The sequence below is a fragment of the Micromys minutus genome, assembly GCF_963924665.1.
Source record: "Micromys minutus genome assembly, chromosome: 1".
In the NCBI taxonomy this organism is placed as follows: Eukaryota; Metazoa; Chordata; class Mammalia; order Rodentia; family Muridae; genus Micromys; species Micromys minutus.
In genome coordinates, this window is record NC_137969.1 from 13,343,702 (window position 1) to 13,367,155 (window position 23,454).

General features: G+C 40.1%; 1 protein-coding gene across 6 annotated transcripts in view; it reads left to right on the forward strand.

The window, feature by feature from the left end:
- The window catches only part of KCNIP4 (potassium voltage-gated channel interacting protein 4), a gene marked incomplete at both ends in the record, with an annotated part of 1,073,131 nt that overhangs the window by 965,637 nt on the left and 84,040 nt on the right, over positions 1 to 23,454 (forward strand). For 4 of the 6 annotated variants that reach the window (XM_080938596.1, XM_080938595.1, XM_080938594.1 and 1 more), the window contains one exon: positions 16,935 to 17,059. In XM_080938596.1, coding sequence (XP_080794722.1) covers positions 16,935 to 17,059 — 125 coding nt within the window. The remainder of the gene's footprint in view (positions 1 to 16,934; positions 17,060 to 23,454) is intronic. The other 2 variants (XM_080938592.1, XM_080938591.1) reach the window with 1 other exon arrangement.

Consider the following 23,454-nt stretch of genomic DNA (forward strand, 5'->3'; position numbering starts at 1 on the left):
TGATAGTGCCTTAAATGAAAGTTTTCTCTTTCTGAAAAATATGATAAAAAAAAAAAACTGCTACCAGGTATTCTTTCATCTAGGATCAAAGGGCCTACTGAGATAACATTTTTCATTTTTGACAAACACTAATCACGGATGTTTTAGAGCTGTATGAAATTTCATTTTCCCCTTGGTATCTGAACACCAGTGAGATACCATAGAGTAAATCCAAGATGTTTCTTTTAGATCAGGTATGAAACCAATCAGCACCACTAATCACTTATATGTTGCCAACTATATTTGTCCTCTGCCTTTGTTATGGCCTTTTACAAGTTCATTATTCTTCTGAAAATCATATTTCATCATCATAAATTTTTTAATAATAACTCATGCAGGTTGGTTGTCTCCTTATTCTAAAATGAGAGAGGGGAATGAGAGGCAGAAGGAGAAGGAGAGAGGGGGAGAGAGGGAGAGAAAGAAGGAATGGGAGGGAGACACAGAAAGATTTTAAGTTTCACAAGCTTACCCTAAATCATATGAGTAGCTAGAGGTAGTTAATAGTCTAATGGCCAATGAAAAACATAAAGCATCCCTTGTCCTGGTCCACTGTATATCTACAAAGAACCTTGATTAAATTATGATATAACTGAGCCAAAGGCGAACAAACAACTGTGGATGTTTATTTCATTTCATAGTGCAGAGTTATGAAGCACTATGTTAAAAATACTTGTACTAAACCAAAGGGAAGCGACAGAACTTCCACCCTCATCTGGAGACTGTGCTCCACTGAAGTAGACACATGGGTCAAGATCTGCCAGGTACAATGATTATAAGTAAAATGATGTAAGAGGCACTATAAAAAGAATTAGTACCAAGAGTGTCATAATGTGCATTAACTTATTGGTTCAAACATGGATTTATGACTGATGTGTCACAAAAGATTTATAATGTTTTCATCTTCTATTCATTTGCTTATCTATCATATGGACATTACAGTGATAAATAATCTTTGTGAATGCCCTGAGGGTTAACAGTGAGGGTTTTATGACTTTTCTGTTGGTGGAGAACTGTGCTGTTTTTCTTCCACCATCACCATGAGGATCTCAAGCACTGTCTTCAGTTAGATAATGGTGAGTGACCTCGGGTGTATTGAATGGAAGGTATTATGTCTCCAGAGCCCTTTAGAGAAGAGTGATTACTTCATCAGAGAAGTTAAAGCAACTTCTTAAAAGTCATAGTCTGGTGGGGGTAAGGCAAAGAGTGAGAGAGAGGAAAGAAAAGAGAGCAGAAAATTCATCCAGAAACCTGCCCTAAAAGTCTATGCAAGAAATGGTCTCACTGTCTACCCTCTAAAGCACAACATGGTAATTACACTTATCATTCACTTCAAGAATCTGAGATCAGAACAGTAACAGTCCTGTTTTACTTAGAAAACTACAATGAGAATAGAAATTTAATTATTAAGTAGCAATCTCCTAATCATTCCATGTCGAAGAAGTTTAACTTGCTAATATCAGAGCCTGGGGAGTATACTCTGGACTGGACTGCCTTCCAGGTACTACAGAGGTCTAACAACAGGTGAGAGTAGCGGAAGGGAAAACGGTACACATCAAGCCACCTGTAAAAGTGTTCATCAGAAATACTGGAAAACAATTGGCATTGCCGAGTGAACAGTAGAAAAGAGATTTCACCAAAGGACCATGATGGAATTCACCAAGATAAATACAGGGGGAAAAAAAGTCAAATGATGTTCAAGAGAAAAATGGCATTATATCAAACATCATAAGATATCTGAAGAAAGCATGTAATCCTTGAGGAAAAATAAGCAAACTTGAGGCAGGCTGTATTGTCAGTGTAGCTTTTTTTTTCTTTTGGGGGAGCAGGGATTGCCTGTTTGGTGAAATTTTGAAGTCTTTGTTTTCTACTTTTCATGATTGTTATTCTGAGTCAAATTTGTCAGCCTAATACATATGTAGCAATACAATGAAAAGGGTCTTTATGCGAATGTTGAGTCCGGTTCATCACAATCTTAATTTTATTAATACTGAGATGCTTTTCACCTGTGTTGCTAACAAGAGTTCTCACAAGCTGTTTTCCATTGGCATTGACCTAAGAAGTAAAATTCCGGCTAAATAAAGTCCAGTCAATATGGCTGGGTTCTGTCAGCTCCCTTTAGACACTGAGATGGGAACTGGATACTTCAAACAGACATAGTTTTCCGGTCCACCAGGTATATAAAATACAGACTATGGCTACATTATCTGCTTCAATTTCAGGGTTAAAGCTTAGCTGCTTATTCTCAAATTGCCTTCTTGCCAAGGGATTTAGAGTAGCAGGGATAATGCACACCCTTCCTTCAAGGAACATTGGCCCGAATTTGCCTGCAAAGCCTCTTTATAGAGATCGAGGATAAGACAGGCTATGCAGATGAACTTTCCCAGAAAGCCGTAGCATCTTCTGGTACTGACATTTCTATCTGAAACCATGTCTGGAAAACACAAATCCATGTTATGTTATACACTTAGATTTTTGAGTCTGCTTTCAAGTAGGCGTCTCTCTGCGGGGTATTCCGGAAGTAAGAAGAAGCACATGTGGTTTACCTCAAGTGCTGCTTACAATAATTAATGCTTTATATGAGTTGGAATTCTCAGTAGGAAAATCATGTTATACAAGCAGAAAGCATGTTTGGATGCCTAAAGAAGCACCACATACTGCGCAGATGCTTTAAATCTACTGAACTGCAGTTACTATTCAATTGTTATCATCACCATGCTATGGATGAGAAACTCAATACTTGCCATTTTTGTAGTGAATTTCTCTAAATTATATAAGCACCACATAGCAACAAAGATAGAACTCAAACCAAGGTTGTTTGATCATATGGCAAAATCTATATCAAAATCTACCACATGGCAGGTATTTTCCTAGCTGCAAAGGATACATCCACAAATGAACCATGTCATGATCAAGTGTCTAGTGGAGAAAGTCTGGCACTGTAACTTGTTCCTTTATTGTATCTTTCTAAGGCATTAACAAACAGCATTTCACTTCAATTTCCTGTCAATGGTATGCAAATTGTTTTCTTAGAGACTTTATCACTCTGCCCAAGTTCACACAGGTACGAGTGAGAAATCAGCTGTTCCATAGCCCAGTCTTGTAGAAATGTTTCATTTAGTAAGTAGTCAAGAGCATGAGTTCTGCCATCTGTTGATGAACATCTGCCAATATTTCAAATATTCTTTCTCAACGACTTTGTGAAGCTAACACAAATATTATCCAGCTTATAGATATTTTTTTTAAGGTGAGGCTTGGAAAGGTTAAATACTTTCTTCAGTGACAGAATTGTGAAACAGAGCCAGAGAAAAAAGAAGTGAAATTTTTGTGCTAACTGTGTGATTTCCTAGAAGTAATGTGGGCATGTTCTAGTCATTGTGTAGAGACTTTAACGCTGAAAACAGTACAACAAACGACAACAAATAACATTGTTACTCGGATGTTTTTCAGATGCCAAAGGCACATACAGTATGACATTCTATTCAGTAGTTCAGGCATACAAGTCTCCTGACTGGTCTCTTGGAGTTCTCTGACAAAGCACAACACAAGCACCCAGGAACCTCGACCACTGTCCAATTGCTTAGTTTCTTTCTCTGTTTCACTGTCTTCATCTATAAATCTGGAATGCAGCATCAATTGAATGGTATTAAAGTTTATAAGTTCATCAAGTAAATTGCAAAGGCGCAGCAAATTATCCAAGTTTGGTTTGAGCATTATTTAGATTTTTAGGGCAACCAGAGGAATGTCTGTCACAATTGAAGAGAATTGGGAACTCCTTTCTCAAAGCATTTTGTACTTTCTAGAAAATGCCATGCATGCATAGGATGTGTTTTCATAGAACTTACCTCCCATTCTTTCTTCTGCTCCCCAAAAAAACCCTGCCAACTGCTCTCTATCACTTGTCCTTCTGACTTCATGTTCTCTCCCTCCCTCCCTCCCTCCCTCCCTCTCTCCCTCCTTCTTCTCTCCCTCTCTTTCTCATCTCATGCTCTCAATGTCCACTGAATGCGCTCAGTGCTCTCAGCATCGGCATGGGACCATCTGAGAAGTCATAGGCAAACTCTCAAGGCCCTCATCCCTGGAAAAGAAAAAACTGACATTACTTCTCCCAGCAGCTTTCAGCTATCCATAGGGTCTTAGACAGGAGAGTCTAATCTTCTGTCCCCTCGCCTGTGTTGAAAGCAGATGCCCCACTTGGAGCTAAGTCCACTGTAGCTTTTGTTATGGCATTTTTAACATAGTGAACCAATCTAGGCCATGTTCCTCTCTCTGTGTTTCATTACTTTGGGAAAAAAGGTATGGAATATAACCATGTTCTGAATTTTCTTTTTCTGATTAGAATTTTTTTTCTGATCTGTTTTTATGGGTAAATTCAATCTCTCTCTCTCTCTCTCTGTTTCCAGCCCCCTCTCCCTTATCAGCTCTAGTATATGTTATGTCTGTATATGTAATATTTGATAATATTCTTTTTATTTCCTTCATCTAAAAGTAGTCCCTTGTGACTAGATCAGCAAGTGAATAATAGCTACTGTCTTAATAGGCTATCTGAGCTACTATGATAATGATAAGCTTAATGCTGATAAAATGCAATCCAATTGGGTGGTTTTAAAGATAAGTCTGATCTTGATAGAAAGTTTTTTTTATGTTTACAAAGAAAACAGAGACAATGCACTCATACATGCTGTGAAGGAATCGCTCTGGCAGCTCACCTCCGGGTTGTTATGTATTATAGTGATTGAATTCAATCATGAAATTGCAAAGCAATTCAAGTTCTCCTAAAATGGAAATTGCTATGTCATCGCCAACAAATACCTCTGACAGAAGATGCTCAAAATAATTGGCCATTTTCAGGGTGTTTTTCATTTTCCGTGTAATATATAAATATGAAGCAGGATGCCAGACACTATAATAATTAAAGACTTTTAAATTTTGTTCTTAAAACACCCAATGCCAGATGTAAAGAAATATTTTCATATTAAGAAACACCAAAGATTCCGAGGGTGTCCTGTGCATTCCTTGGAATCTCTCAACATTATTGAGGGTTTGACATTGTTCTCTTCATGAGTCTGTGTACATTGTCACCTTAGAATTAATTATTCACATACTCTTCATGTGCACTTCAAAATAGTTCCTGGTGGGTGGATGGATGAAAGGTTGTAAAGACAGGAAGAGTCAAGAGGGTCAACAGGTCATCACCTTCTTGACACTAAAATAAAAGTTAACATTACCAAACTCTTTAAAGAGATGTTTATAGGTCTGGCCCAAGTTTGAACTCTACCCAGAGATGCCAAATGCTAGAAGAGAAAGCAGTAAGGGGATTGTGGCAGGTTATCTTTTATCCCTCATCAACTCTATAGTGTGCAGACTTAAGCTAATTCCACAATCTCCTGTACCATTTAATAACTGACTTTCAAACCAACATTTGTGAACAAGAGGAGAGGAACTAAGGCAAGGAAAGCCAGACATACAGATGTGTACCTTGTGTGTGTGCAAGTCTTTGAAGTAAGAATGAAAGGAGAAAAGGAATTATCTTGTTAGCAGAAAGAAAAGTACTTTTATGTATTATTCTCCAGACATCTTTTCCTTAGGCCAGTTGTAAGACACAAATCAAAGAAGGATGTTATGCCCTCATCCTAGGAGTTCTGGGCACAGGTTCCAATGATGAGGAACTATCCGCATAGTGCAACAGAAAGATAAGACCTTGCTTTTGGTCTCTCACTCTCTTGCCCCTTTGTCCCTCCTCTCCTCATTCCCTTCCCCTCCTCTCTCTCTCTCCACATGTTCATGGTAGCTACTTCTGTACTCTTTTCCTCTCCTCTCCTCTCCTCTCCTCTCCTCTCCTCTCCTCTCCTCTCCTCTCCTCTCCTCCCTTCCTCCCTCCCTCCCTCCCTCCCTCCCTCCCTCCCTCCCTCTCTCTCTCTCTCTCTCTCTCTCTCTCTCTCTCTCTCTCTCTCTCTCTCTCTCCCTTTCTGCCCCTATTACCCTTTTAAGTTTCCTCCCCATGCCCTGAAAAAACCCTATTCTGTACTTTCAAAAAAAAAAGATAATGCCTTAATGAATATTTTGAAGCCTTGCCAATGCTTACCACTTGCCCAAGCTTTTCCTTACTTATTAGAAAATATTCAGGATTATTTGCCTACTTACTAGTTTATCAGATTAATTTAACAAAAAGTACTCATTAGGAATAAAAGATTAGAGGATGTTGCTGTAAGAAAAAAGAAAGGAGGTTTGGGATTTAACTACACAAGCTGATTCCTCCTCAGATATAATCTTAAAGTTACAAAACCATATGCATGGTTTTGATACAGGGTCCTGTGGCTCTTGAACTCACTAGGAATTTGGCCTTGAAGTGCTGATCCTCCAACTTAAGCCTTCGAAATTAGGATTAGAAACCTATGTTCAGCCTCAGTGGACACATTTTAAATCAACATCACATTGACTCTATCTTGTGTAGATACATTCACTTCCTATCACTGAGATGCTCCACATAGTTTCTCTCTGTGTGTCTCCATGTCTCTGTGTCTCTCTGTGTATCTGCCTCTGTTTCTCTGTCCACCACTCATCTCTCCTCTCTTTTTCTCTGACTCTGTGTACACAATTTTGTGTCTTTAAAGTCATAACACTGGGTCTGGAGAGATGGTTCAGTAGGCAAGAGCATTGGCTGCTCTTCCAGGAAATAAGGAGTTTTGATGCCCAGCAGCCACATGGCAGCTCACAACTGTCTGTAACTCAAATTCCAATGGATCCAAGTCTATTACACAGACATACATGTGCGCCAAACATCAAATGCATATAAAATATTTAAATAAATAAAAAATATTTTTATAACGGTCAGGACACACATGCTTCTTTGTATAGCACATTCCTTTGCAGTTATATCCAAGAGGATGGAGACTCTAGGTAGGGTCAAATTTGCATAATGATCAGCTATAATAGGCTTCTACAGTGTCTTAAGAAAAGTGGTTGGAAAGATGCCTATTTTAAAACTCATCTGTTGTTCCCCAGTGATTTCAATTCCAGTTTCTAGCCCAATTGTGCCAAGGCCTGTGGGGCCTGTTGACTGAAATGCAGGACAGCTTTGGCCCTCAGAGACATAAATCTAAGGAGTAAAGAATAAAAAGAGACAGAGGACAAGACAGCCAGAGAGCTCAAGGGTGTCTGAGCTTGGGAATCTGTTTTCTGGTCACAATTAATTCTGTTAGAAAACCCATGATTTAAAATATTATTTTCATTCGTGGTATCTCAGATACAAATGCAACACTTGGGTCAGCTCCTTGGCACATTGCTTAAGTTTGTCTAATTTGCAGGGGCCTAGGGATACACATGAGCACAGAGCCTCATTTAGGTCCACTGCTTCGGTCCCAAACAAAGCAGCACCTGCAGACACATCCACCTGTGTCTTTCCTAGCCCCAGGAGCATTATCCCCTCTGCACCTGCAGGACACCTTTGCCACCTGGAAACTTCCACTCTATACTTTGGCCCATTTTGCCTGATGATCGTGCAAGGCATTGCTTACCTCCTAAGATTTTGGAGATCACTATTGTCATCTCTTAAAACAGCTGATGACTTCAAATGGACTAAACCCAGATCATTGGTGACAAAAAGGCAAGGAGTAATTCCTGGGTGCCATGTGTCTTTGAATAAGTTATTTTAACTTTGACTGCCCCAGGTTGCTCCTTCTAAAACAAAGGCCACAGTGGGTATTTCCCTGAATTTATGTGAGTATTGAACTGAGGTGACATGCTACAGGCTTAAGGGATAGTTTTTCAACAGCGATGGCTTCATTACTTTAAAAACAAACAACAATACCACCCAAAGTAGCATTTCATTTAAAATACTTGGATGATCAGGCAGGAGACAGATGGAGACACCTACCTATGTCATTTCTAACTAGAAACTTGACTGTGTGCTACTTAGGTGAAGCCCAGCAACACAGCCTTATCACTCAGTTTTCTGTTTTCTTTGTTTACTAGATACTTTATGTATTTGTCTTAAAAAAACATTTTTATCCCCTTTCCCCCTTCATCCATCCTCTCCTCCCCTGCTCTATGAAGATGTTCCCACTACCACCCACCCATTCCTACCTCAATGCCCTGGAATTCCCCTTTACTAGAGAAACAAACCTCCACAGGACCAAGGGCTTTTCCTCCTATTGGTGCCAGACAATGCCATCCTCTGCTAAATATGTAGCTGGAGCCATGGGTCTATCCAATGTATACTCATTGGTTGGTGTTTTAGTTCCTGGGAGTTCTGGGAGGTCTGATTGGTTGATATTGTTGTTCTTCCCATAGGGTTGCAAACCCCTTCACCTTCTCTGGGACTTTCTCTTAACTCCTCCATGCGGTCCTCATGCTCAGTCAGATGGGTGGCTGCAAGCATCCTCACTTGCATCAGTAAGGCTCTAGAAGAACCTATCAGGCTCCTGCCAGCATGCACTTCCTGGCATCAGCAATAGTGACTGGGTTTCATGCCTGCATGTGGGATAGATCCCTTGGTGAGGCAGTCTCTGGATGACTTTTTCTTCAGTCCCTTTCTTACTCTTTGTTCCTCCTATTTGGTTCTCCCTTCTAAGAAAGACTAAAGCATCCACACTTTGGTCTCTTTTCTTCTTGAGCTTCATGTGGTCTGTGCATTGTATCTTGGGTATTCCAAGCTTTTGGGCTAATATCCACTTACCAGTGAGTGCATACCATGTGTGTACTTTTGTGACTAAGTTACCTTACTCAGGATGACATTTTCTAGTTCCATCCATTTGCCTAAGAATTTCACATGGTGATTGTTGCTAATAGCTGAGTAGTACTCCATTGTGTAAATGTACCACATTTTCTATAATTATTCTTCTGTTAAAGGACATTTGGGTTCTTTCCAGCTTTTGGATATTATAAATAAGACTGCTGTGAGCATAGTAATGCATGTAATCCTATGAAAAACGGGATACCGAGCTAAGCAAAGAATTCTCAACTGAGGAATAATGAATGGCTTAGAATCACCTAAAGAAATGTTCAACACCCTTAGTCATTAGGGCAATGCAAATCAAAACAACACTGAGATTTCACCTCACACCATTCAGAATGGCTAAGATCAAAAAGCAACTTAGCAGATGCTATTGAGGATGTAGAGAATGAGGGACACTCGTCCATTGTTAGTCAGACTGCAAGCTGGTACAACCACTCTGAAAATCAGTTTGATGGTTCCTCAGAAAATTGCACACAGAACTACCTGAGTGCTCAGCTATACCACTCCTGGGCATACACCACTTAGTTTTCTTTTTTTTTTTTTTAATTTTTTAAGCATTTGTTTTAAGGTTTGATACTCTGCATTAAGATCTTACTACTTAGTTTTCTTATCTGAAAAAGTGAAGTTGATAGTTCTAACCTTGAAAAATGCTGCGAACACCAAATGATGAAATTAGCCAGTGAACTTCCTAGGACCCCACTGGGAATCCTCAGAAACAAAACATCCTTAAATTAGGGATTTTGTGTCTCACCTGAATGCCATTGGATAAAAGCATACCACAGACCAAATGTATTTGACAGCAGAATTTCACTTTCTCACAAGTCTGAGGGCTGCCAGAGTAAACTCGGGGAATCAGTGAGCCACTATGCTTTCCTTGCATCTGCATGAGGAATTTCCTTTGTGAGCAGGTCTCTGGTGTTTTTTTTTTTTTTTTTTTTTTTTCCTGTCCTCATGAACATACAAGACCTGTTGGATATTGGATTGTGACATTTTTATAATCCCAATTATCATCAAGGTCCTGCCTCCCAATGCAGTTATGCAGAGGTTGCATCTGTCTTTTCTCCTTTACTCGCTTGGGATGGGGAGTTTATGATGAAATCCTATGGTTTTCTCAAACGGTTTCAGAGACTGAAAGTTTAAACAGGACGGCAGCTCTGATGAGGGTCCCTTTACTGTATTATACCAGGGCTAGGTATGATGAAGGGAGCAAATGAAAGGAGCAGGACATATGGCGAGGAGAGACCCAGGGCAGGAGAACGGACGGGCCAGGAGAACCTTGTATTTGCCCCGCCTTTTAAACGTCCCATGGTCTTTTTACTGCAGCACTAAGAAGAACATGTTTCAGCACATGAAAACTGAAGGTAGTTTCATCTCAGCTACAGAAAGACACTGAGCCACCAGCAGGTCAATCAGAGTGGTACAGCTCATTCTATACCAGGCGGGATCAGAGGTCAGATAGCAAGAGACAGAAGGGAGAGGGGGCACCAGGAAAGGAGCATCGTTAACATTGGCAGTGCACAGATGACAAGAAGTTGCTGTTATTTTGTCACTGTCATTTCCCTCAGGACCAAAAGAGAGACTGTGGAAAGGGAGCCGAGTCATCCAAGTTTGGGTATAAATCAGGTTTTTTTTCTTCAGTGTGAAATCTGGCCACGAATTGCTTTCACTCTGTGAAGCTCGGTCTCCACATGTGTGACAGATGGCCGAGGAAACTTTATTTGGGGGATTGGTGTAAAGAGATCCCATCTTTCTCCTGGTGCACACCAGGAATTTAATCAGCTTTAGGTACTGTGTGAAGCTCTTCCAGAATGCATGTTCCCAGATGGCATTGAGTCAAGGGTCCTCCTGCAGGATCCTGCTGTGCTCCTCTGACAGTCACCGCTAAGGACCCAGAGCTGATTGCATTCACTGCTATGGCTTCTTAACCCTAGCATACTCTGGCAATATACGCTGGCAATTGCAGTGATTCTGGGGATCTTTTGTGGAGCCTGTCAGGTGCCTCAGAATAGAAACAGCTTCTCGGTGGGTCAACATCGTAAAGAGGTCAGTGGGGAAAACAACGGGGCCCACAGATAGCCATGCTGAGCATGGTTCCTTTGGGATATCACATGAGATAATCACCCTGTTATACCACTTAATTCAGTCACACTGACCTCCAGCCTTAGGCCTTTTGTCTCAGCTGCGGCTTCTGCAAGTCTATGACAGCAGGAGAAAGAAATTGTCCCCAGTGGGTAGTGTGGTCAGACTTGCTGCATGGTACATAGGTGAGAGGTTAATGCTCTTGTTTATTCCACTACTGTAAAAGACTGGCTCTCTGCAAGGTCAGCCGGCGATTGAAGGGAGTGCTTGGAAAATCCGAGTAAACTCTCCTCCCACGTTTGCTTTGGCCATATTACTCAGAACAATGAAAAGAGAGCCTGGTAGTTTTGAAGAAGACATTTTAGGTCACCTGACATCCTGTAGATCACACTTCACAAATTTTTTCTCTGGGGAAAATTTATGTTCCCAGGACTTCAGAAAAATGGGAACTCCAGTGTCATCAGCCACGGGTCATTCATCATTTATTGAGTCACCAAATCATGGTGACTTCCAGGGTAAATATTAGACCTAGAGAATATTCAGATGTGTGAGACTAGTCATGGTTTTAAGGAGCCCACAAGAAACACACCAAACATGAATAAGTTATTATGTCACACTCAGTGGCTTTCAATCCACCTAATGCTGTGACCCTTTAGTCATGTTGTCACGATTCCCCAACCATAAGAATATTTTACTGCCACTTCAGAACTGTAAATTTTCTTACTTCTATTTCTATGAATCATAATATAAATATCTGATCAGAATATCTGATATCGAGCTCCGGGGAGCTGGTAGCCCACAGATTGAGAACTACAGTATAGTATACACACCAGAAAGGACTTCATGTGAGGGATCGGCTTCACAGAGGAGGCAGGAATGCTTGGATTGGATCTTTGGAAATCTATGCCCTTTAATAGAATCACAAAAGGAAAAGGATTGTGGGTTGAAGAATTTCTACTTATATGATGCAAAAGAGTCATGCAAGTGACATTCCAAAGCTGAAAGGCATCTACTTGTCATCATGCCTTTGTGTTATGTCTGAAGAATGGCATTTGTTTACATCAACATGTCTAAGAACACAGCACAAATCAGGCCACAGACACTTTGTGAAGCAACTTTGCCTTTATGCCCTTTATTTCCATCTACTGGAGTTTCTCTTTAAATCCCAGGCTCTGGTCAGTGTGTCAATAAATGCCTAGGGTCTTTTTCTGGGCTACTTTCCATGCTTCCCATGATGTGATGTTAACATACTATTTACTTTCCTAAAAGTTTTATACTTTATTTTTAAGAATGTTATATATTTATAAAACAAAACATGATATCCTTCTTCATTTCTCATCTCTAATATCCCCAGACTCACCACATGATCCCTTCTAACTTCATATTGCTTTTCTTTTACAACCTACAAGCCCAGCTGTAGCTACCCATAGGTAGTCTGAGAAACCTACCTGTAGTCACATCCTCAAGAAATAATGATTCTCCATTCCACAGACAAATATCTAGTGCCAATAGATCCTTGGTAACGGGTTGGGTCTGGCTATGCTCTACATAGTCTATGCTAGAGTTTTGCCCAGCTTTATCTGTATTGGTTTTATAAAGACAACCACAGTTACTATGAGTTCAGGAGCACATTGCTCTGTCATATGTAGAAGACACCTTTCATAGCACTTCTCTGCTTTCTCTGGCTTTCACATTCTTTCTGTCTTTCATCAGTATTGTTCACAGAGCATTATGGTAGTGGGATAAGGGTGATAAAGATGTTTTGTGTAGACCCTAATACTCAGCCTCTTTTTCTCAACACTTTAGCCAGTCGTGTGTTTCTCCACAAAAAGAAGCTTCTCTAGCTAAAGTTGGGAAAATCCCAAGTCTATAGGGATATGTACAAGTGTCCTAACAGCAATTTGATTACAAGATAATTTATAAAAATAACAATAACAAGCTTTGTCCCTGGGTCTATGATCTCCAAAGATTTGGGATTTCAACCAGATTACAATACGAGGCATGAAATTCTGCCCTGCAGAGAAGGTCTCAAATCTAATAAGAAAGAAACTTCCTTCCCTGTAATAGGCAAGCAAGTATTGTAGTGTGTGCATGTCTTGTTAGGTAGGTCAGTATTGCAGTATGCAGGATCCAATGTTAGGTAAAACCATTGATATGCTTTCCTCCTCAGCACCCTAAGTAACACCCCTATGCCTTTGTGAAAGAGTGCTATCAGCAAGGACATTTTTAATCAATTTGAGATTAGTTTCTCTGTCCTGTAGCCTGGAGCTTATCGAGTATATCAAGATGGCTAATAAAAAACAATTGGACTAGCCTGTGTTGTTGTAAAGACTCCTGGAGCCCCCCATGTCAATGATGCCTTGCACTAGAAGTTTGATTTAGTAACCCATGTCTTCTAGGAGGGACATTGTCCACACATATGAGATTACTCTGTTCAAGTTTTTTTCAAGTTGTATTTTAAAATTATCTTACTAAGGTTTCTATAATCCTTTTTCAGAGACCTTGAGTGTTGATTAAACCACCCCAACCCTCGTTTTCCCCATTTCTTTGTCCCAACCCCCTCTTAACTCTTTAGATCTCAGTATTCCAGAATCATCTTTCATTTTATATGTGTTCTATTATCTCTTCTGTAATTTTTACCACTAGTAGTGACTAGTAGACTTCCATGTGGCTTTTTTTTTTACCATTTTGCTTTGGGCTTGCTTCTCCTTTATTCCTGGATTTTTTTCCCCACATCCCCACATTCTTCCCTCTTTAAACCCTTCTGGCCCCAGCATCTCACATCACTACCTTTATTGTCTTTATACCTTACTTTCCCCTCGCAGCTAACAAGCCCTAAAGGCCTGCTTATAGCTCCCTGGCTTCCATTTGTGATCAAAATTAAATACACACACACACACACACACACAAAAAAAAAAAAAAAAAAAAAAAAAAAAAAAAAAACTAGAATCTACATATTAGAGAGAATTGGGAACATTTGCCTTTTTTTTTTTTTTTTGCATTCCCTAATAGTATCCCTTTTATCCAGTCCCATCCACTCAATTACAATTACAAATTGTCATTTTTATTTGAGCTGAGAAACATTCCATTGTGTATATATACCACATTTCATATCCATTCATCTGTTTATGAACATGTAGGTTGATGCTGTTTTCTAGATGTTGAAAATAGAGTCTAAATGAACACTGATATGCAAGTGTCTCTGTAGTAGGACATAAAGTTCATCAGATATATGTCTAGGGTTATATACCTGACTTATAAGTAGTTTATTTTATTATTATTAAACTTTTTTAGATTTACTCATTTTATTATATTATCTTGAGTGCTGTGTCTGCATGTATGCATACCCACCTAGTGCATGTCTTGTGCCCACAGAGGTCATGAGAGGACATCTGAGCTCCAAGAACTGGAGTCAGAGATGGTTGTGAATCTCTAAGTAGGTTCTGGGCAAGTAACTCCGGTTCTCTGCAAGAGCAACAAGTGCTTTGTAACTGAGAAGCCATCTCTCCATCTCCGTATATGATAGATTTTCTAGTTTTCCTTAAAGAATATCCAGACTAATTTCCTAAATGTATGCACTAGTTAGCATTCTTACGACAGTGTATAGGTTACCCTTTCCGGGCCTAGAAAGATGGCGACATAGTAAGAGCATGTGTTGTTCTTGTGGAGGGTCCAGTTTTGATTCCAGGACCTACGTGGTGTTTTACAGCTGTCCATAACTCCTGTTTCAGATGAGACTATGCAGATCTGGAGGCACCAGCCATGCACGTGGTGTACCATAAATAAATCATTAAAAGAAAGAAGGAGTCTTTGTTTTGCCATACCCATGCCAGAATTTGTTGTCTTTTGTATTACTGAGATGGTCACTCAGGTTGGGGTAAGATAGAGTCCTAGATTAGTTTTCCATTTCACTGATACCCGAGGCTGCCAAGCACTAATTTTAATTCTTTTGTAGATATTTGAATTCTTCTTTTAAGACTTTTCTGTTCCATGATGTTCCCTGTATTTTAGAGTAATTTATGTTCTTAATATCTATGTGGTGTTGTTTATTTATTTGTATTTTCCTGACACTTACCCTTTGTTGGATTAATAGTGAAAATTTTCTCACATTCTGTGAGCTGTCTCTTGATTCACTTCTCAGTTTCCTTTGCCATACAGGTTTTCAGTTACATGTGATGTCATTGTTGATTTGGGGTCTTACTTCCTGAACTACTAGAGACTCATTGATAATGTTCTTCCCTATACCTACAATGTGAAATTTAATAAATGAATAAATTGATGGTGTTCCCACTAACATCTGAAACAAGACAAAGGTTTCTACGTTCTCTACTCCTATTCAACACGGTGCTTGAAATTATTAAAACAGTGAGGAAAATAAAAATAAATGATACAAATAGGAAAAGAAAAAAATCAAGGCATCCCTATTTGCAGGTGATGTTATGTTCTTTAACATAAAAGACTCAAGCAAAATAAATAAATAAATAAATAAATAAATCCTTTTTTTCAAATAATAGATAATTCCAGCAAGTGGCAGAATAAAAATTTAAGGCACAAAAGTCAGCCACCTACCTATAAACCAATGACAAACAGACTGAAAGTTAAATCGGGCAAATAACCTCATCCATGGTAACCACAAAAAGTAAATTATCTGAGAACTGTGGTTTTTTTCATCTCCTGTCCTTTATTTTGACAAGCATAGCCATTGTTCACATTTCTGTTTTACCATTTTTGGCTTCCTGCAAACGTCTTGGGAGAAAGAGTTAGGACATGGGTTGGATTCAGTATCCCCCGACCTTCAATCACCATTGAGAGCCCTTCCCGTGGTATCCACGGTAGACAGTTGGAGATTTAGTGCTGCAGATGGTACATCTCTATAGCAACAGCTGCACATCTGTACATTTCTAACTGTCCTGTGGGGCTTGACTTGCAGGACCCACAGGCCTGGGATGTGAGGAATTGTGTAGTCCCTGTTCCCCTTAGCCTCACTCTTTTTTATCTGCAATCTGGAGCCAATGAATAGGCTTTCCAGCTGAGTTCTCGTGAGGAGTGGATGAGCTTTAACAAAGAACACCCAGGAATGGATCCACCCCACTCTTTACTGTAAGGATCCTAGACTAAAGAGTGCAGTCCTTTGAGGCACAGTTCCTTCCGACTTGTGTTTAGACAGGCAAAGACTAAATATACACACCGTATTGGATGTTGCTTGAGGGCAGAGCATTTCCTCTTGACAAATCGTTGGGCTATATTATATTATACACAGGCACACAGGCGTTGCAAGTTCTGAAAACTGATATATTAAAAAAGAAGATATATGACATTATTGGATTCCAAAATTTCATTAAAGTTTATATCAATTCTCAGTCATATTGGTACAAAACTTTTTTTACACAAAGCATCTTTGATAAATTACACTGTATATATAGTCACAGAGTAAGATATACCAGGATAACAGTCATCTAAACTGTGTTCCCTGCACAACACCCAACAGACTACCTAGTTACAAGTACCCCTCAAGGCCCCAATTCTCTCAAGCTGCAGATGCTGGTGTGTGGCTAGTCCTGCTGACTTCCGTCGCTTTGCCTTCCTTAGTACCTGGTCTGAACATTTCATTTGTAACAGTCTAGAAGAACAAACAAATAAATAAACAAACAAATGAATTAAAAACCTGCACCTTATTTGAATGGAATCCTCAGGAAGTACATCAGAGTCCCATGTGGTAGGTGCATAATATATTAAATGGCAGGGAATTTATACAATTCTATATTTAACACTAGTGGTTAATATACAAACACAAATTGCAGTTGGTTATTTTTATCCATTTCAAGTTCTTCTACATAAATGATAGGATTATAAAAATTACATTGATCAATGGCTGTTTAAAGAAAATCATGCAGCGATGTCTAAGTCTAATCTTGTGAACTCCGAAGAAAGGAGACAGCTTCTTTCGGCGTGGGGTGTCTTCCTGGACGGACAAGCCACCGAAATCTAGGAAGTGTCTTGCCCTGTCTTTCTGCGTTGCTCATTCCGAGTCTCAGAGTACCAAATGCACGCTCAGGTCTCTCTCTCTGCTTTTTCTCTGCAGACAGCGTGGAAGATGAACTGGAAATGGCCACCGTCAGGCATCGGCCTGAAGCCCTGGAGCTGCTGGAGGCCCAAAGCAAATTCACCAAGAAAGAGCTCCAGATTCTCTACAGAGGCTTTAAGAATGTAAGGACGTTCTTTTAACCTCACCTTTACCCGGTTTTCAGAGGAACACTGAAACCTACGGGGGGGGGGGGGGGGCAGCGGCACAGTACCCTGGGAGGATCCAAAGCCTGTGCACCCCTTTTCTCGTCTCTCTTAATTCTGAATCCCATCAGTACCCCTAAGAATTTGGCTGACTTTCACACCCCAACGCTGGGAGAATCGAATTGACTGTTAGACAAGGATGGGTCCTGAAAGGGTTCTCTTAACTAAATTCTTCTATTGAGATTCATTTTCTTCCTTGGGTGGATAATAATTGCTTCATTATTTTTAAACTATAAACCGTGTATGCTTAGAAAACGTTATTTGGGGCCCAAACATCCGAACACACTGGGGAAACCTGGGAGTGGCAGAGGCAGAGGTCCGCACCAGGCTGTCTAGTTTCCGAGTCCATGGGAGAAACGCTAAAAAAGAAACCACACGGAACTAAGAACAACCTGGAAACAAAATTAGGCTCGTGGCTTTTCCCTGGCCAAATGAACCATCAGGAAACCGTGTCCAATGAAAGAAATAACCACAGCACCAGAATGAACTTGAGAGATTAAGTGTGAGAAAAGGACCTGGTTTTTCTTTATGTCATGTCTCTCCTCCCTGTCCCTTTCTCTTTGTGTGTGTGTGCGTGTGTGCGTGTGTGTGTGTGTGTGTGTGTGTGTGTGTGTGTGTGCGCGCGCGCGCGCGCGCGTCCGTGCGTATGCACATGTGTGATGAGTTAGTGACCCTGTCTTTCCATAAAGCATTTTGTGTTTATACAACAACACTTTTGGAAAGAAAAGCTATGGAATTGTGGGTGAAATTTGATAAACCATGGTAAGCAGCCTTTGCAAATAGACTAGTATTTGCTATTTATAAATGCTGTTTGGGGCAGTCTGAATATATGTCTCTACACAAGACTAGGACTTTGGAAAATTAAGCCCTCCTTAGTCTTCTCCAGTGTTTTGAACTCAAATTGGGATTCATCAAATGAATGACTATCAATTTTTCTTTGATGATGTTGTCTGTGGTAGTGGCCTGTACCCAAACTGATGAATAATGTATTAAAGGGAAACAATACCCAATGCTTGACTTATAGTTTGGTGCCTGTTAATTATTTTCAGTTCTGATACTAAGACAATGACTGTGTTTGATTACTTGAAGAAGACAATACTGTCAGCCAATCCAAACCTCAGGGACCCATGGGTTGTCACAGAGCATGGTTGGCTGTTATCCCTCTCTCTCCCCCCCCCCTCTGTCTCTCTCTATATCATTTGTGTGATGTGTCATAAGTGTGAAGGACCTTCAGTAACAAAGTTTTGAGGAGAAGGGGCCCAGGGCATCAGAGATAAAAGGGACAGAACAGGTGGGTCAGGAGGTCTTGCGTAATCTATGTCTTATGCCAGTTTATCAAGAAGTACAGCTTATATAGTGTGTGTGTGGTACAGTACAGTAGGGTCTGAGTCAGCAGACAACTCTCATAAAACAGAACACAGTCATCAGGAAGTTAATCAGAGCTCCACATCAACCTTGAAACTGATAACTATAGCCCCTTAGGGTTGGTAAAAGAATTTCCAAGATCCAAAGCTGCGGCTGTCCCTCGGCTCTATCCCCAGGCCATTACTGGCTCTGTCAAGCACATCCCTTGTTTTATAGGAGGAGCTGATTCTTCTCTGTACATCAGGACCTCAGGGGAAAACTAGTACTTAGCTCTGCCAAGCATGTTCCTGGTTTAGAAAAGAAGCTATGTTCCTTCTTAATACCACAGGGCCTCAGTATAAGCCTTGGATTAGCCTTGCTTCCCAAAGAAGGTTTTATTGGGGATTCATGTCTGGTATTTCACCCTGTGCTCTACGGCTACGTTGTTCATGGCTTGTAGTGAATTGGAACATTGGATTAGAACAATACAGCCAAGCTGTTCACTTCATGTCAAGCAGGAAGCAGTGAGAACTAGGCAGGGCTAAGCACAAGACACACCCCTTAAAAGCAGCCTCCCCTTCACCAGTGGTCTACTTCCACCAACTAGCACCTTCTCCTAATAGTCCATTCAAGATGAGTTCATGAATAGATTATTAATACGGCACATGCATAATCCAATCCCTTCTGCATAGGAGTAGCACTAGAAGCATTCAGCACATGAGTCTCTGGACAAGGCTTTATACAAAAAGACATGATACCACATAGCTATGAGGATTTGACTAAGCAGGTAAGAGATGTCTTAGCTATCCCTTCTTCTATATATATCTCAGAGAAAAGTGACTTCAATGACAGTAGAAAATGCTGAATGCAACCTACAGTTGGGAAGTGTTAAGAAATGTCAAGACCTAGACAACAGTCAATGCCAGAACAGGTTATTCACAGAATAAACCCTTAGATATGTTCACTTCAAAATTATTAGAAACATCTCAACTCCATTTTTCTCAGAGATGGCATAATAAATATTTTAAAAACAGCAGATGGTACGTTAGATCTAAAATGGTTTTGTACAAAGGACTCCCCAATCTACAGTAGCATCCCTGGGTGCCTTGGCTGCTGCTAGGTTTTAGTCTCTTGGTACCTCTGCAGGTCTCTCCATCTTAGGTCTCGGTGCCTTTCATCCCATTTGTTGTAAATTGTAATCAAGATTACTACCATCATTAACCTTTGCAGCCAGCAGCTCGGCAGTGTGTCTCACACGAGTGGCACTTCACAATAAATTGCCTGCCTTTTTTTAATTTATTTATTTTCTCTCTTATGTGCTCTTTCCCTCACTACCTCCCTGACTCTGTTCATTTCTCAGCATTACGTCCTTGTTCTGGTCTCTGTTTCTTTTTTTCTTTCTCTCCCTTCACTTTGTATTTTGCTCCTCCCTTTCCCTCCTTTAATTCTTTTTCTTTTCTTCCTCTGCCTTGTTTATTCTATACTTGTCTCTACTCCCTTCCTTGTCTCTCCTATCTGGTGTAATGTGAGATTATTTTTCATCTGGTCTGTATGTACCCAACACACATTTTACATACTGCTTTCAGAGAAAGAATGTTGGTTTGCTCAAAATGTAGTAATAGAAAAATCAAACAACGGTAACCTTTTGGTTTTGTGTAATTCTAGTGAAATGTACAACTGTAACAGATGTGCCCTAAATCATAGCAAGGCAGACACAGAAGAAGGTCAGAAATACTCACAAGTTATTGAATGGCAGCAATCAGAACCAATTTCCATCAGAGAAAGCAAACCAACTACCCTTGCTTCCTGAATATTAATTATCTTAAGCCCTCAAGCTCAAAAATCTATTTCCCTAGACTCAGTGGGAAGACACATTTTTAATGAAACCTTTAAAGCTCTCTACATTTTGATTGAAGGGATAAACCATTCACCCACATTCAAAATTGTCACACTTGTCCGAAAGTGGCTCAACTTGGTAGTCACCCCTGCGAATCAAGTCCACCCTGAACACATATGTTCCCATGAACACATATTTCCCTCCGTGCAGTACACTTGAGCGTTTATTATCATGTACATCATCTGTATTCATCGTGAATACAAATGGAGTGCTGAGGAAAGGGGAGGGAGAGAGTAGGTTTCCTGCCTCTTCTCTCAGACAGACTAACGAGTCCCCACTTATTCTTGTTTCCCTTGCCACGTGCTGAGTCTTCAAAGGCATGTGGTACAGAAAGAAAGAGCTCGACAGAGCTTTTCACTGCCATTACTGTGTCATGGAACCATCTGGCAAGACCCAGCCTGAAAGATTATGACTTAATAGTTTTTGGGGGGGGGGCAGGGGGACAAGGGGCATATGTTTTCATTTCCTATAATTTGACAGGTGTTGCTACTGCTGCTCTGGGGTCCTTATTTTGACAGTCATTCCTGTAATCTAGACATCATATGCTTGGGCTCCTTCAAATTCAGGGCTGTAGGTCAGCTATTTGGGCAACTCCTTCGGCCACCATGAATTGCATTCCTTTGTCTTTGTAAACTGAGATAATGACTACAGCATTACATTTATTTTAGAAGTAGACATGGAAGTAGACAGAACAATGAGATATTCAGTGCATCTTCACATAGTCAGCTACTGTATGTTCTATCAAACGGGGAGTGGGGCTGTTGAGTATTCAGGCCTGGTCTCACTAACTCCCAAGAGTCTCTTGGATATTCAACTTCATAAGTATTCATGAGGATGGATGGAGTAGACAAAATACAAAATATAATCTACAGTCCAAAAGTCTCAAATTTTACTGCATATTGTGATCATCTGGGGACCTTTAAAATTTATAAATTGTTGAGTACTACGCTTGGCAATTTTGGTGTAATTGCTTTGGAGGAGGCAGGACTGGAAGATCAGGATTTGCAGAGTTCTTTGTAATTATGATATACAGGCAAAACTGAGAGCAATGGAATGAAATACAAGAATCTAAAAGGTTTGTTTTATCATATAAAAGCATTTTAACCTAATTGGGATAAATTCAAAAATATCAAATAGCAGTGATTGTTGTGGTTACACTGGATTCCCATATTTCATTGAATGTACATGTGTGTGTTTGTGTGTGTGTGTGTGTGTGTGTGTGTGTGTGTGTGTGTGTGTGTGTGTGTGCAGAATTCTTATGACATAAATGTATGTGTTTAATGTCTACATGGGTTGAAGAAAATATCAGATTTTGGTGATTTTGGTATTTTTCTCTCTGGGGTTAGGTTATACTCAGAAATTTTTGTTTGTTTCAAACGTTCAAATTTCTACATTTAAAAAGTTCATATCATATGTAGTACTTAGAGGGTCGTTTTAATTTTAAAATTTCATTGGTCTAAGTTTCAATATGGTCTTGTTTTTTTAGTATTTTCTTTTATTAATTAATAACTTAACAGGCCACTTTTTCTGTTTTTGGGGGGTGTTTTGTTTTGGTATCTTTTTGTTTTGATCTCTTTTCAATGCATCCAAATAACAGTTTTGTCTCCCTTCATTCCTCACATTACTGCAACCCCACCTCCCTTCTCCAGCAGATCCACACCTCTGTTTCCCTTCAGAAAAGATCTGACCTCTAAGAAATATCCACCTTCATCTCAAGGCCCAGTGAGGCAACCATGTAGAAGGAAAAGGATCTCAAGAGCAGATGAAAGAGTCAGAGACCCCCTTCTCCCCACTCTCACTGTTATATTTTGTCCTACAAAATATTAAGGTAAATGTAACATATACCCATAGAGTCTGCAGTTTCTCCTTTCAGTCTCTTTGAACCCCTATGAGCCCTGCTTAGTTAATTCTGTAAGTCATGTTCTCCTGAGGTCCTTACCCATTTTGAGTTATGCAATTCTTCCTCCCCAACTTCCTTGGGGTTCCCTGAGCTCCAAGGGGAGGGACTGAATGGAGATTTCAATTTGGACTATCTCTCTTTCTCTGCCTAATGTTGGGCTGTGAGTCTCTGTATCTGCTCCTATTGGCTGATAGCAGAATCCTCTCTGATGACAGTAGGTGCCAATCTATGAGTATATGAGGATATTCTTAGGAATCATCTTATTGATGTTTTTCTGTCATAAGTCACTCTGGGTTATCCACCTTCTAGTTTCTGGTTATCCAGGTAGTGTTAGCCATGGTGTGGTCCTCAAACCAGTCATGAGTTGGCCACTCCCACAAGTTCTGTGCCTCCATTTTGCTGGCAAGACGTATGTCAAGTTCTGCGGCTAGGTTGGTGTCCTAGTCCCAACTCTAGAAGCCTTACCTAATTACAGAGGATGGCCAGTTCAGCCACTGTATCTTTCATTGACTAGGAGTCCTCACTAGGGTCACAATCTAGAATGCTGAAAGTTTCTACTACACAGGTTTCCACATTATCACCACAAATACACTCAAATTACTGTCATTTCACCGAGTATTCCCTCTTCATCTCTCCTTCCCTCCCTCTGCCTGATCCTTCCTGTTCCCATCTTCACCCGTCCCCAGTCCATCCATAGAATTCTCTTTCTTCTTCCCAGGGAGATCTACACACTCTCCATAGACCTCTCCTTGTTATTTAACCTATCTGTCTGTGGATTGTAGCATGATTGTCCCTGACTTAACAGCTAACATCTACTTTTAAGTGCGTACGTACCATGTTTGTCTTTTTGGGTCTGCGTTGCCTCACCCAGGATGATGTTTTCTGAATTCATCAATTTGCCTGAAAATGCCATGATGTCATTTTTTAACAGCTGAGTTTCCAGTTTTTAAAATCACAAGAAGAAATCTGAACAAGAGGTCAGCCTCTCAGTTTTAGTCAGTCCCCTCTTCTCTTGGATCTCTGCCTGCTTCCTTTTCTTTATAAGCTTTCACATCTAATAGGTCAAAGTATCCAGCAGATTCAATTATATTTTAAGGCATCAATTTAATATCATGTAATATATTTTTACTTAAAATTATTGCATTAATATGTTTTTAACTAAAAACGTAAGAT